The 13,435-nt window shown below is 49.7% G+C and overlaps 1 protein-coding gene across 1 annotated transcript; it reads left to right on the top strand.

The window, feature by feature from the left end:
• Nucleotides 1-4,466: 4,466 nt before the first annotated feature.
• LOC125425432 (beta-arrestin-1-like) lies at nt 4,467-12,342 on the top strand (the record flags this gene model as incomplete). The annotated part of the gene is made up of 4 exons (XM_048483039.1): nt 4,467-4,553; nt 6,638-6,698; nt 10,885-10,929; nt 12,146-12,342. Coding segments are annotated over exons 1-4 (390 nt in total), but the record flags the coding sequence as incomplete, so codon positions are not given.
• Nucleotides 12,343-13,435: the final 1,093 nt, after the last annotated feature.

Genomic DNA, 13,435 nt, shown 5'->3' with positions numbered 1-13,435 from the left:
GGTTTCTGCTGGCAAAACTTTCTGCCCTGGTGCCATGGGGATGGGAGGGCAGAGTTTGGCCAGTGCCTGGTTTCTGCTGGCAAAACTTTCTGCCCTGGTGCCATGGGGATGGGAGGGCAGAGTTTGGCCAGTGCCTGGGTTCTATTGCCAAAACTTTCTATCCTGGTGCCATGGGGAGGGGAGATTTTGCTATAATCTGGCAGAAAAATAGTGAGGATCTGTAATTTGGAACTCCATTTTTGTACTGTAGTGGCACCCAGGGGCGTAACGAGGCAGCCCTGGGTAAACTGTAGCCCTGGGCAAAACCTGAGTTGGATGCCCCCCCCCCCCCAGTGGGCGGCCACTCCACCACGACCAAATTTCTTTTTGCACCAGGACATTGGTGCCTGCAGGGGGTGCAGTTTTAGACATTTAAGCACCAACATTTCAGCATATCATCAGGAGACTGTCCTTATGCTACTCCCCAAGTTTGGTGAGGTTTGGTTCAAGGAGTCCAAAGTTATGCACTCCCAAAGGGGGTGCCCCATCCCCCATTGTTTCCAATGGGAGCTAATAGGAGATGGGGGCTACAGTTTTGAGGGTCCATAACTTTGGCCCCCCTGAACCAAACTGCACCAAACTTGGGGGGTGCCATCATCTCCAGATGATACCCTGAAATGTTGGTGCCGATACATCAAAAAATGCACCCCCTGCAGGAACATCCTAGAAATTTGCCCAAGAATCTTTGTTCTGCATTGAGTTTTCTGCATTGCTGTCAATGGGGGTTGCAGGCTGTGGGGGGCACATTTCTGAAGGCACAGTCTCAAAACTTTCAGGGTCTCATCAGGAGACTGCCCTAATGATACCCCCCAAGTTTGGTGCAGTTTGGTTCAGGGGGGCCAAAATTATGGACCCTCAAAACTGTAGCCCCCATCTCCTATTAGCTCCCATTGGAAACAATGGGGGATAGGGGTACCCCCTTTTGGAGTCCATAACTTTGGACTCCCTGAACCAAACCTCACCAAACTTGGGGGGTAGCATAAGGACAGACTCCTGATGATACGCTCAAATTTTGGTGCTGATAGCCTACAAACTGCTCCCCCTGCAGGCCAAAAATGGAAAACCACTAAAATACCCAAAAACGAACCCAGCATTTTGATGCCCCCCACAAGGCGATGCCCTGGGCAGCTGCCCACCTTGCCCAATGGGCATTACGCCAGTGGTGGCACCAAAAAGCATAGGATCCATATTTGGGGTGGGGGGTGGGGGTAGTCTGTGCATATGAACATAATGTGTGATGTGAAGGTGAATTTGGGGTTACCCAGTGCAAAAATCCTGAGAGTCCATGAGGATCTGACTTTGAACCTACCATGGTGCCATGGAGCATGGCATGCAGGATTATTATGTTCAGACATGTGTCTAGGGTATGAGCTGTGATGTTCTGGTGATTTTGGGGTGACCAAGTGGAAGAATCATGAGGATCCATGTTTTTCAAGTAGGTTTTTGCACCACTACGGCACCATGAAGCGTGGACTGTGTGATTGTTGTGTTTATACATGTGGCTAATGACTGGAGTTGTGATGTTCTGGTGATTTTGGGATGATTTAGTGCAAAAATCATGAGGATCCATGTTTTTCAAGCAGGTTTTTGTGCCACTGCAGCACCACAGAGCATGGGATGCGTGATTGTTTTGGTGCTTCCTGCAGAATAAGACATGTTCTATAATTTTATGGTGATTTCATTTCATTCCAGTGTAAAAATCATATGAATTCATGATGATCTGTTTAAAATCATCTGCATCTGGTTTTTACCCAGATTTGTGAGTTTGGGCATGTTCTATAATGTGATGGCCACTTTGAGATGACCTGCTGCAAAAAAACTTTTTTTGTCATGGTGGAGGAGGGCGGTTGCCGGGGGTGGGACACTTATATTTTGCCCCAGGCTCAATTTTCCCCAGCTACGCCTCTGGCAGTGCGGCAGCCTCCTGCGCTGCGGCACTGCCTTCTGGGGCACTCCCCTGTTTCCCGCCCTGTGCTCTTTCGCCAACACCCCCCCCCCCCCCCGGTCAATGGCGTCCCACTTTACCAATGTTAAAATCTGGTCACCTTAAACTAAGGGCAAAATCACGTGGCAAAATCACCCATTAGTAACCCCCTCTCGGCACACACCAATAACTAGTAACCTACTCTCGGGAACCTGTGAGAACCTGCTGGATCCCACCTCTGCCTATAAGGTGACGCTGGGTACGAATCTCACTGTTCTACTACTGTTCTACTACTACAACCAGGCCACCCACAGTAATATAAAGCAGTTTCTCATTGTTCGTACAGTTCCGTTCAGTAGAGAATTCGAAGGAGCTCTCTTGACTCCAGCAAACAGTTAATGAACCTGCCTTCCTGAATTGTTGAATAGAAGGAAGGATCCTCATTTGAATTTCAATGCAGTGGCTGAGTCACCCTCTCCAGAGCTGCCTTCGCCCACACATAGTTTCCTTCTCTCTCGTCTCCTCTGCCTATACACAGGCATTACCCATTGCTTAACAAAGGCTGATTATACACGGGTGCTCTGCCTTGCAGGGAGGGCGCGTTTCCTTTGGGGCAGAGATTTCATTGCAGATGCGCTCGTATTTAATGGCGCCGAAGATCCCGGAAGCCCTGCTATTCCTGAGCGGGCAAACCCCGGTGTGTCGCCTCTCTTTGGGGGTGTTGAGGAAATAAACCAAAAAAATCTGGTGTGGGTTTCAGAAGAGCAGTTTATTTAGCTGGCTGGAAGAAGGAGGAGGAGGAGGAGGAGGAGGAGGAGGAGGAGGAGGAGGAGGAGGAGGAGGAGGAGGAGGAGAGGAGAAGAAGAAGAAGAAGAAGAAGAGGAGGAGGAGGAGGAGGAGGAGTTTGGATTTATATCCCCCCTTTCTTTCCTGCAGGAGACTCAAAGGGGCTGACAATCTCCTTGCCCTTCCCCCCTCACAACAAACACCCTGTGAGGTAGGTGGGGCTGAGAGAGCTCCGAGAAGCCGTGACTAGCCCAAGGTCACCCAGCTGGCGTGTGTGGGAGTGCACAGGCTAATCTGACTTCCCCAGATCAGCCTCCACAGCTCAGGCAGCAGAGCTGGGAATCAAACCCGGTTCCTCCGGATTAGATACATGAGCTCTTAACCTCCTACGCCACTGCTGCTCATACCACTGACTTGCATGGAGAAGGTTCCGGGTTCGATTCCTGCCATCTCCAGTTAAAAACAAGGACCGGCTAGCAGGCGATTTGGAAGCCTTCTGCCCTGAGATTTTGGAGAACCTCTTCCAGTCTGAGTAGACACAGTACTGGCTTTCATGGGCCAAGGGTTTGATTTAGCAGAAGAGAGCATAGTAGCTTCATGTGCTCCCAGGATCTTTGCGTGCCCCTGATCTCTTGCGTGTAAGTAAGAGGTTTGAGCCACAGGTAGGGAGCAGCTGTCGCTCAGACAAAGAGATTATATTTTTGCTTGCAGAAAGCGAAAGGTTCAAACCAGAGGTGGGATCCAGCAGGTTCTCACAGGTTCCCGAGAGTAGGTTGCTAATCATTTGTGTGTGCCGAGAGGGGGTTACTCATTGGTGATTTTGCCACGTGATTTTTGCCTTAGTTACGCCCCTCCTCGCAGCAGTAGTGCGCAGAACTGGAAGCAGTCTAGCAGGAGGTGCACCGGCGTGCGTGGCAGCCTGCGCCTGCGTGCATTCGTTTCCCGCCCAAGGACCGGTGCAGCGGCTGCGTCCTTGCCACAGCCCCGCCCAGGAATGCCCCGCCCCCGGAGTGCCCGGCCATGCCCCCGTTGTGCCCCGCCCAGCTCCATTGGCGCGACGCCACAGTTTGAACCCCACCACCATGGGAACCTGTTACTAAAATTTTTGGATCCCACCACTGGTTCAAATCCCGGCATCTCCAGTGAATGAGTTCAGTTAGCAAGCAGCTGTTGTTGCCAGAGATGAGTCAGCCCCATAACGATTGATCTGACCTGGTGAAAGGGAGCTTCCTGTGTTCACATGAACCGTTTCCCTCTGCCTTTGTTCTGGGCTCTCTCCTTCCTTCCCATAAGAGCCCCTCTGGCCGGTGGCCACTGGCCGATTAGGGCCGGGATCCTGTAAAACAGGAAGAGAACAAGCCACGCTATAAATCTGGTAAATCTTTTCTTTCCTAAATGCCGTGTAAGATGGATGAGGCTTTGGAGACCAGAGGCCGTGCGGCCGCGCGGTTTGGAGGATCATCTCGTTTCTCCCGTAAGCGGCTCAGAGCCATCTGTCAGCTGCAAGTTTATCCAAAGACGCAGGGAGCTCAGAGCGGACTTTGACTATCCGTCCTGGGCTTAGTGGTTTACTTTGAAGGTGGTCCTCAGAACGGTAAGCCACCGTTAGTCCACTTATGCTTCTCCGGCTTTCACTGGGGTGATTTGCTAGTAAGTACCTTGTAAATTTGGGGCAGATATTTCCCCTGGTTGCATTTAAGTGGCTAGTGATTTAGGCATGGTCTTGTTCCAATCCTCAGACACGTTGGACAAGGACTTTGGAGCACTTGAATCCTCTGCAGATGTGGTTCGGGGAGCACTGGCTGTAGGCAGTGGTGGGATCCAAAATTTTTAGTAACAGGTTCCCATGGTGGTGGGATTCAAACAGTGGCGTAGCACTAATGGGGCATGGCGGGGCACGACGGGGGCGTGGCCGGGCATTCCGGGGGCGGGACATTAATAATTTCTCTGTTACTGTAAAAAACACTTACTGTTAAAAAAAAAGTTCCTAATTTCCAGCTGGTATCTTTCTGTCCATAATTTAAACTCATTCTAGCAAGTCCGATCGTCTGCTGCCAACAGAAACAACTACCTCTCCTCTAATTGACTGCCTGTAAATTACTTAATACTTTCAAACGCTTAATTTTGTTTCTAGAAATCAAAAGAAGGAGACTTTCCTTAAACAAGGAACTTGACCATATTTCTAAAACACGTTTTTAAAACAGCCCAACAGGGAGAATGATCCCGTTTTCTACCTTCGCTAACCAGCCACATAGGAAACAACAGGACTTTATGATTTTTGGACCTAATGGGATTTCTAACGGAAAAGCAGACCCAATGAGTAACCCCCTCTCGGCACACACAAATAATTAGCAACCCACTCTCGGGAACTGGTGAGAACCTGCTGGATCCCACCTCTGGCTGTAGGGAGCCTGCAGTGTCAAGTTCAACACAGCGGAGAGCATGCAAAGTCGCCTGAATTGGGCCCTCCGTTCTCCTGGCTCACCGTGGTTCACTGTGACAGGCAGTGGCTCTCCAGAAAGGTCCCTTCTCGGAACTCTCTCAGCCCCACCTGCTTCACAAGGTGTCTGTTATGGGGAGAGGAGGGGAAAGGACTTTGTAAGACACCTTGAGTCTCCTTAAAGGTAGAGGAAGGTGGGATATAAATCCAAAATTCTCCTCCTCCTCCTCCTCCTCCTCCTCCTCTTCTCCTTCTCCTCCTTCTCCTTCTCCTTCTCCTTCTCCTTCTCCTCCTCCTCCTCCTCCTCCTCCTCCTCCTCCTCTTCTTCTTCTCCTTCTCCTCCTTCTCCTTCTCCTTCTCCTTCTCCTTCTCCTTCTCCTTCTCCTCCTCCTCCTCCTCCTCCTCCTCCTCCTCCTCCAAGGAAAAGAGCTCCATCATGTTTATCAACTGGGTCCCCTCTTCTATACTTTTTCCAGCTCTTCAGTGTCCTTTTTGAGATGTAGTGCTCAGAACTGCAGACAGTGTTCCAAATCAGGCCATATCATAGATCTATGCAGGGGCATTACAGTAGAAGAAGGATATTGAAGAGATAGAAAAAGTGCAGAGAAGGACAACGAGGATGACTGAGGGACTGGAGCACCTTCCTTATGAGGAGAGGCTGCAGCGTTTTCCTCTCTTTCTCTTTCTCACAATACTAGAACCAGGGGGCATTCATTGAAAATGCTGGGGGGAAGAATTAGGACTAATCAAAGGAAACACTTCTTCACGCAACGTGTGATTGGTGTTTGGAATATGCTGCCACAGGAGGTGGTGATGGCCACTCACCTGGATAGCTTTAAAAGAGGCTTGGACAGATTTATGGAGGAGAAGTCGATCTATGGCTACCAATCTTGATCCTCCTTGATCTCAGATTGCAAATGCCTTAGCAGACCAGGTGCTCGGGAGCAGGAGCAGCAGCAGAAGGCCATTGCTTTCACCTCCTGCCTGGGAGCTCCCAAAGGCACCTGGTGGGCCACTGCGAGTAGCAGAGTGCTGGACTAGATGGACTCTGGTCTGATCCAGCTGGCTTGTTCTTATGTTCTTATGAGGAAGAAAAAATTGAACTTATACCCTGTACTGAGACGCCTTTTCCTTCTCCCCACAACAGACCCCTTGTGAGGTTGGTGGGGCTTAGAGAGTTCTGAGAGAACCGTGACTGGCTCAGGCCCAGGGTCACCCAGAAGGCTTCACGTTGAGGAGCAGGATATCATATTCAGCTCACCAGATGTCTGCCGCTCATGTGGCGGAGCGGGGAATCGAACCTGGTTCTCCAGATTAAAGTCCACCCCTCTTAACCACTACACTACGCTTAGCTCATCACCTTGGTGCCATTTGGGAATCTGTGTTAAATTTGTAACTGGGCCGTATTGCTTGTTGTCTCCTTACCTGAGTTTTTCCCCCCCTTATAGCTCACTGTCTACCTGGGCAAGAGGGACTTTGTGGACCACATAGATGCTGTCGATCCAGTGGGTAAGTTAACCTGGGACCAGGTGGAATAGTCAAGAGGAGATGTGTGGTTGCTTGGTGGGGGGGACCATGATGGGGGGATGGGGGGGGGATGGTCTTGTGGCTGGGGAGGAATGCAGGACAGATCCCACTAGCTGACTGACAGCCGCCGCCGAAACCGTCTCAACGGCTTTGTTTCTCTTCTGCCTTGCAGCAGTGGCGTAGGAGGTTAAGAGCTCTTGTATCTTAATCTGGAGGAACCAGGTTTGATTCCCAGCTCTGCCGCCTGAGCTGTGGAGGCTGATCTGGGGAATTCAGATTAGCCTGGGCACTCCCACACACGCCAGCTGGGTGACCTTGGGCTAGTCACAGCTTCTCGGAGCTCTCTCAGCCCCACCTACCTCACAGGGTGTTTGTTGTGAAGGGGGAAGGGCAAGGAGATTGTCAGCCCCTTTGAGTCTCCTGCAGGAGAGAAAGGGGGGATATAAATCCAAACTCTTCCAAACTCTTCTTGCATAGATACTGAAGCACTTTCCATAGTGATCGCAGCGAGGTGGACGTGCAAGTCTGTCGTAGTTAAATAAAACAAAATTCTGGTGGTGGTTTAAACACACACACGCGCGCACGTGCAGAGTGCCCAAGACTCTTCAGTCCCGTTGCTCCACATCCGGGCCAATAATTCCTTTTTACGATGGGTTTCTCCCCCCAGATGAGGTCAGCAGTCGATTCGGGTTCCTCGCAGTCTCGGGTCCTGTGGGGAGCACATTGAAGGCCGTCTCCCCCCGCCCGAGTATTTCATTACAACCTTGTATTTGATAGCTGCTGGCAAAGCCTGGCTCGGTTTCTGAGCATCGCTCCTCGGACGTTTGCAACGCCTGACTCATCGGTGCCCTGCGCCGCCTTCGTTGCGGCAGGGGACGATCGTGCCAGCCGAGCGTCCCTCCGGCCCTCCGTCGTTCCCATCCGAAGAAATTAATTAACTTCTGCCAGCAAGAGAAGGGCTCGGATTTGCCCTGCTCTGCTCTTGGCCACGCTGCAGAAAATCCCGGTTCCGGGCCCAGAAGAACAGTTTGCCGTCCTGGTGTGATTTATACTTTTAATTGCGTGGCAATAGATGACTTTTAAATCAAAAAGGAAGCACTGTGCGAAGAAGTAGAAGAAGAGGAAGAAGAACAGTAGTTTTGGATTTATATCCCCCCTTTCTCTCCTGCAGGAGACTCAAAGGGGCTTACAATCTCCTTGCCCTTCCCCTCTCACAACAAACACCTTGTGAGGTAGGTGGGGCTGAGAGAGCTCCGAGAAGCTGTGACTAGCCCAAGGTCACCCAGCTGGCATGTGTGGGAGTGCCCAGGCTAACCTGAATTCCCCAGATAAGCCTCCACAGCTCAGGCGGCAGAGCGGGGAATCAAACCCGGTTCCTCCAGATTAGATACACGAGCTCTTAACCTCATACGCCACTGCAGCTCAGGGGTAGAAGGCCTGCTTCGCATGGAGAAGGCCCCGCGTTCAATTCCTGTCATCTCCAGTATAAAGGCTGACATAGAACATATAGCAGCAGCAGCAGCAGCAGAATTATTATTATTATTATTATTATTATTATTATTATTATTATTATTATTATTATTATTATTATTATTATTATTATTTTGGATTTATATCCCACCTTTCTCTACCTTTAAGGAAACTCAAGGTGTCTTACTAAGTCCTTTCCCCTCCTCTCCCCACCACAGACTCCTGGTGAGGCAGGTGGGGCTGAGAGAGTTCCAAGAGAACTGTGACTAGCCCAAGGTCACCCTGCAGGAATGTAGGAGTGCGGAAACACACCTGGTTCACCAGATAAGCCTCTGCCACTCAGGTGGAGGAGAGGGGAATCAGACCCAATTCTCCAGATTAGAATCCACCTGCTCTTAACCACTACGCCACGCCCTTTGTCCGAGACCCTGGAGACCGGCTGTCAGTCAGAGTAGGCAATACTGACTTTAATGGACCAAGGCTCTGATTCAGTATAACAGCTGCTAATGAGGAGAGGGTCGTGGCTCAGTGGTAGATTATCTGTGTGGGATGGAGAAGGTTCCCGGTTCTGTTCCCAGCATCTCCAGTTAAAGGATCAGGCCACAGATAACGTGGTGCTGCCGCCAGTGTGCTGGCTTTGATGGGTTTTGACTCCGTGTAAGGCAGTTTCGTGTAGGAAGGAGCCATGGCTCAGTGGTACAGCATCTGTTTGGCATGAAGAAGGTCACAGGTTCAACCCCCGCCATCTCCCGTTAAAAAAGGACTAGGCAGTTGGTGATGCAGAAGACCTCAGCCTGAGACCCTGAAGAGCGGCTGCCAGTCAGAGCAGGCGATACTGACAGTGATGGACTGACGGTCTGATTCTGTGTAAGGCAGCTAAACGTGCCCCCTCCAAGAGGAAGAATCTCTCTGTCTCTCTGTCTGTCTCTGTCTCTGTGTCTCTGTGTCTGTGTCTCTCTGTCTCTGTCTCTGTCTGTCTCTCTCTATGTCTCTGTCTCTCTGTCTCTGTCTCTCTCTGTGTCTCTGTCTGTCTCTCTGTCTCTGTCTCTCTCTGTCTCTCTCTCTGTCTCTCTGTCTCTCTCTGTCTCTCTGTCTCTCTCTCTCTCTGTCTGTCTCTGTCTCTCTCTCTGTCTCTCTCTGTCTCTCTCTCTGTCTCTTTGTCTCTGTCTCTCTGTCTCTCTGTCTCTGTCTCTCTCTGTCTCTCTCTCTCTGTCAGAGTCCTAAACAGAGTTTAACTCTTCCAACCCCACTGATCTAACTGGACCTAGATGGAGACAACTCTACTTAAGCGTGTTGTAGTGGTTAAGAGCAGGTGTACTCTAATCTGGAGAACCGAGTTTGATTCCCCACTCCTCCACCTGAGTGGCGGAGGCTTATCTGGTGAACCAGATGTGTTTCCACACTCCTACATTCCTGCTGGGTAACCTTGGGCTAGTCACAGTTCTCTCCAAACTCTCTCAGCCCCACTTACCTCACAGGGTGTTTGTTGTGGGCAGGGGGAAGGGAAAGGAGATTGTCAGCCCCTTTGAGTCTCCTTACAGGAGAGAATGGTGGGGTATAAATCCAAACTCCTCCTCCTCCTCCTCCTCTTCTTAATATCCGGCTGTTGGTCATCTGCCTTTTAACCGATGAATTAAATATCAAGCTGCATGTTCCCGAAACCTCAACCCAGATGCCTCATTCTCGGGAGTTATCGGAGGGAGCATAAACGGTGTCCAGAACGGCAGCCTTGAATATTAAAGATCCCTTTTACTCTCTGCCCACTGATTAAATTTGGGGGCCTTAATTCATTGTTTGATGCCTGGGTGGATTATTTTATTGATTTTAGACCGGAGCCGCTCGCCCTGCTGGGGCCGCCCTCCAGACGGGTGCCCTCTGAGCCGCCCTTGGCTCTTTCAAAGACTGAGAAGGGCCCCAAGATTGGTAGGTAGGGATGCCAACCTCCAGGAAAATCCTGGAGACCTCCTGGAATTGCAGAAATCTCTTCTCCCTAGGCTTCACCCACCCAATATGTCCTCCTCCTCCTCCTCCTCCTCTTCTTCTTCCTCCTCTTCTCCTCCTCCTCCTCCTCTTCCTCCTCCTCTCCTCCTCCTCCTCTTCCTCTTCCTCCTCTTCTCCTCCTCCTCCTCTTCCTCCTCTTCTTCTTCTTCCTCCTCCTCTTCCTGTTCCTCCTCCTCTCCTCCTCCTCTTCCTCCTCTCCTTCTCCTCCTCCTCTTCTTCTTCTTCGTCCTCTTCCTCCTCCTCCTCTTCTTCCTCCTCTTCTTCTTCCTCCTCTTCCTCCTCCTCTCCTTCTTCTTCTTCCTCCTCTTCCTCTTCCTCTTCCTCCTCCTCTCCTCCTCCTCCTCCTCCAGGATATTAATTCACAAAGTTGCTGTTTGGAAGAAGTCTAGGTCAATGGTTCTCAACCTTCCTAATGCCACGGCCCTTTAATACAGTTCCTCATGTTGTGGGGACCCCCAACCCTAACATTAATCCATTTTACAGATGGAGAACACTGATGCAGAGAGTCTTAGGCGACCCCTGGGAAAGGGTCGTTCGACCCCCAAAGGGGTCCCGACCCCCAGGTTGAGAACCGCTGGTCTAGGTAGTGGTGGGGATCCAGAGGGTTGCAGTTATCATGGGCAGAGTTAAAGAACAGAGGTGTCGCTCTCTCCATCTGCAGAGGCTTTTCTCATTTCTCCCTCGTTTTGTTTCACAGACGGTGTCGTGTTGGTGGATCCAGAATATCTGAAGGAAAGGAAAGGTAACCCGTCCCTCTCTTCCCTGCCATACGTGACAAGCATGCAGAGAAATCTAATGGCTCGAGCGGTTGCCGCTGGCATGGTTGCCCACTTCCAGATGTGGCGATCTCCCGGAAGTACAAATGATCTCCAGACGAGAGAGATCAGTTCCTCTGGGTCACAGGTGTCAAACTCACGGCCCTCCAGATGTTATGGACGACAGTTCCCATCATCCCCTGCCAGCATGTAGTCCATAACATCTGGAGGGCTGTGAGTTTGACACCTATGCTGGAGAAACTGACTGCTTCGGCGGGTGTAATGCCAACTGTAATACAAGTTCATAACAATTAATGAAAATCCTGATTTGGTGGCTTGAATTACTTATAAATACCGTCCCAATTCAAGGGCAGTCAAATTTCTCATCATTTTCAGTTGTATATATTTCAATCCGCTCCGTTGTACTTTATAAGTATTACAGTCACAACGGGTGACACTGACGCAATAATATTTACAAGATTATGGACATTGTTGGTTTAACAAATACATGATTGTGGACTTGAGAGAAGGTTGTCTTGTAATAAATTGTTGCATGAATTGGATTTAAAGTGGAGATATATACCGTGTTTCCCCAAAAATAAGACAGTGTCTTATATTAATTTTTGCTCCCAAAGATGCGCTTTGTCTTATTTTCAGGGGATGTCTTATTTTTCCTGTGTTCTGTTTGTCGGGCATGCTTCCAAGCAAAAACTTTGCTATGTCTTACTTTCGGGGGATGCCTTATATTTCGCACTTCAGCAAAACCTCTACTACATCTTATTTTCAGGGGATGTCTTATATTCGGGGAAACAGGGTATGTGTTATGGAGATATAATAGTTTGATAAGTCTAATAGCCAACAATTTGGCATACTTTACAAGTAACTAACAGGTAATATAAATTGCTTGAGCCAGCGCCTATGTGCCATGCATGTTTGTGACTCTTATATTGTTTTGGACGTAGCACATTCATTTCACACCTCTGAAGATGCCAGTGTGTACCACACGTCTCTCTGTGATACACCTCTGAAGATGCCAGTGTGTAGCACACGTCTCTCTGTGATACACCTCTGAAGATGCCAGCCACAGATGCAGGCGAAACATTAGGAACAAGATCTACCAGGCCACGGCTACGCAGCCTGGAAAACCCACCACAACCAAAATAAAAGTTCTCCTATGCAATCTGTCATCCCCTCTCCCTGCAGTTTTTGTGACTCTGACATGCGCCTTCCGCTACGGCCGGGAGGACCTGGACGTCCTGGGCCTGACCTTCCGGAAAGATCTATTTGTCGCCAACATCCAGGCCTTTCCCCCTGTCCCTGAGGAGAAAAAGCCCCTGACGCGGCTCCAGGAACGGCTGATTAAGAAGCTCGGCGAGCAGGCCTACCCGTTTACCTTTGAGGTAGGAGTCCGTCTTTCCTTTCCTTTCAATCTCTGGTTCTGATCCCTCTTCAGCCAGTGAGGTGTCGTGGTTAAAAGCGGCCGACTCTAAGCTGGTGACCTGGGTTCGATTCCCCACACCTCCACAGTGGCGGACTTTGATTTGGTGATTTGTTTCCCGCTCCTGCACATGAAGCCTGCTGGGTGACCTTGGGCTAGTCACAGTTCTCTCAGAACTCTCTCAGCCCCACCCGCCTCACAAAGTGCCTGTCGTGGGGAGACGAAGGGAAAAGAATTTGTAAGCCACCTTGAGTCTCCTTGAAGATAGAGAAATATGGGATATAAAAATCCAACTTTTCTTCTTCTGTCTGTCACACTGCCCCTGGGAAATGGTTCTTACATTTTATTTGGTGATTTGGTGAACAGGATTTGTTTCCCGCTCCTGCATATGAAGCCTGCTGGGTGATCTTGGGCCGGTCACAGTTCTCTCCCAACTCTCTCAGCCCCACCCGCCTCACAAAGTGGGGAGAGGAAGGGAAAAGAATTCGTAAGCCACCTTGAGTCTCCTTAAAGATAGAGCAATATGGGGTGTAAAATCCAACTTTTCTTCTTCTGTCTGTCACGCTGCCCCGGGAAATGGCTCTTACATTTTAACATGCTAGTTTTCTAGGCACGGGGAGGTGAGTTTTGTATACAGGAATATTCTACAATGTAAATATGTCTTCCTGTTATCCGGCGGTTCCCAACCTGGGGGACGCATGCCTTCTGGAGTATGCGCCTGAGCATTTGGGGGTACATGAAAGAAATTATGTTCCATAATACTTTTTATTAATTTCCTTCTTTAAAAAACACCTTGAACATAAAACATACATGAAACCGTTGAAACACGTAAGACCTCAACAAATATTAACATGTAACAAATGACCCACATTTACAGTTACCCAAACATAATCTATCCTACCCCAACTACCCATAACAATAACACATAATTCAATACATCTAAATCAAATCAGTTACTTCACTATTTGGGTGCTGTGTGGTTTCCGGGCTGTATGGCCGTGTTCTAGCAGCATTCTCTCCTGACGTTTCGCCTGCATCTGTGGCTGGCATCTTCA

The sequence above is a fragment of the Sphaerodactylus townsendi genome, unplaced genomic scaffold (assembly GCF_021028975.2).
Source record: "Sphaerodactylus townsendi isolate TG3544 unplaced genomic scaffold, MPM_Stown_v2.3 scaffold_469, whole genome shotgun sequence".
In the NCBI taxonomy this organism is placed as follows: Eukaryota; Metazoa; Chordata; class Lepidosauria; order Squamata; family Sphaerodactylidae; genus Sphaerodactylus; species Sphaerodactylus townsendi.
The sequence above is the reverse complement of the archived record's forward strand: the minus strand, read 5'-3'. Positions and strand labels throughout refer to the sequence as shown.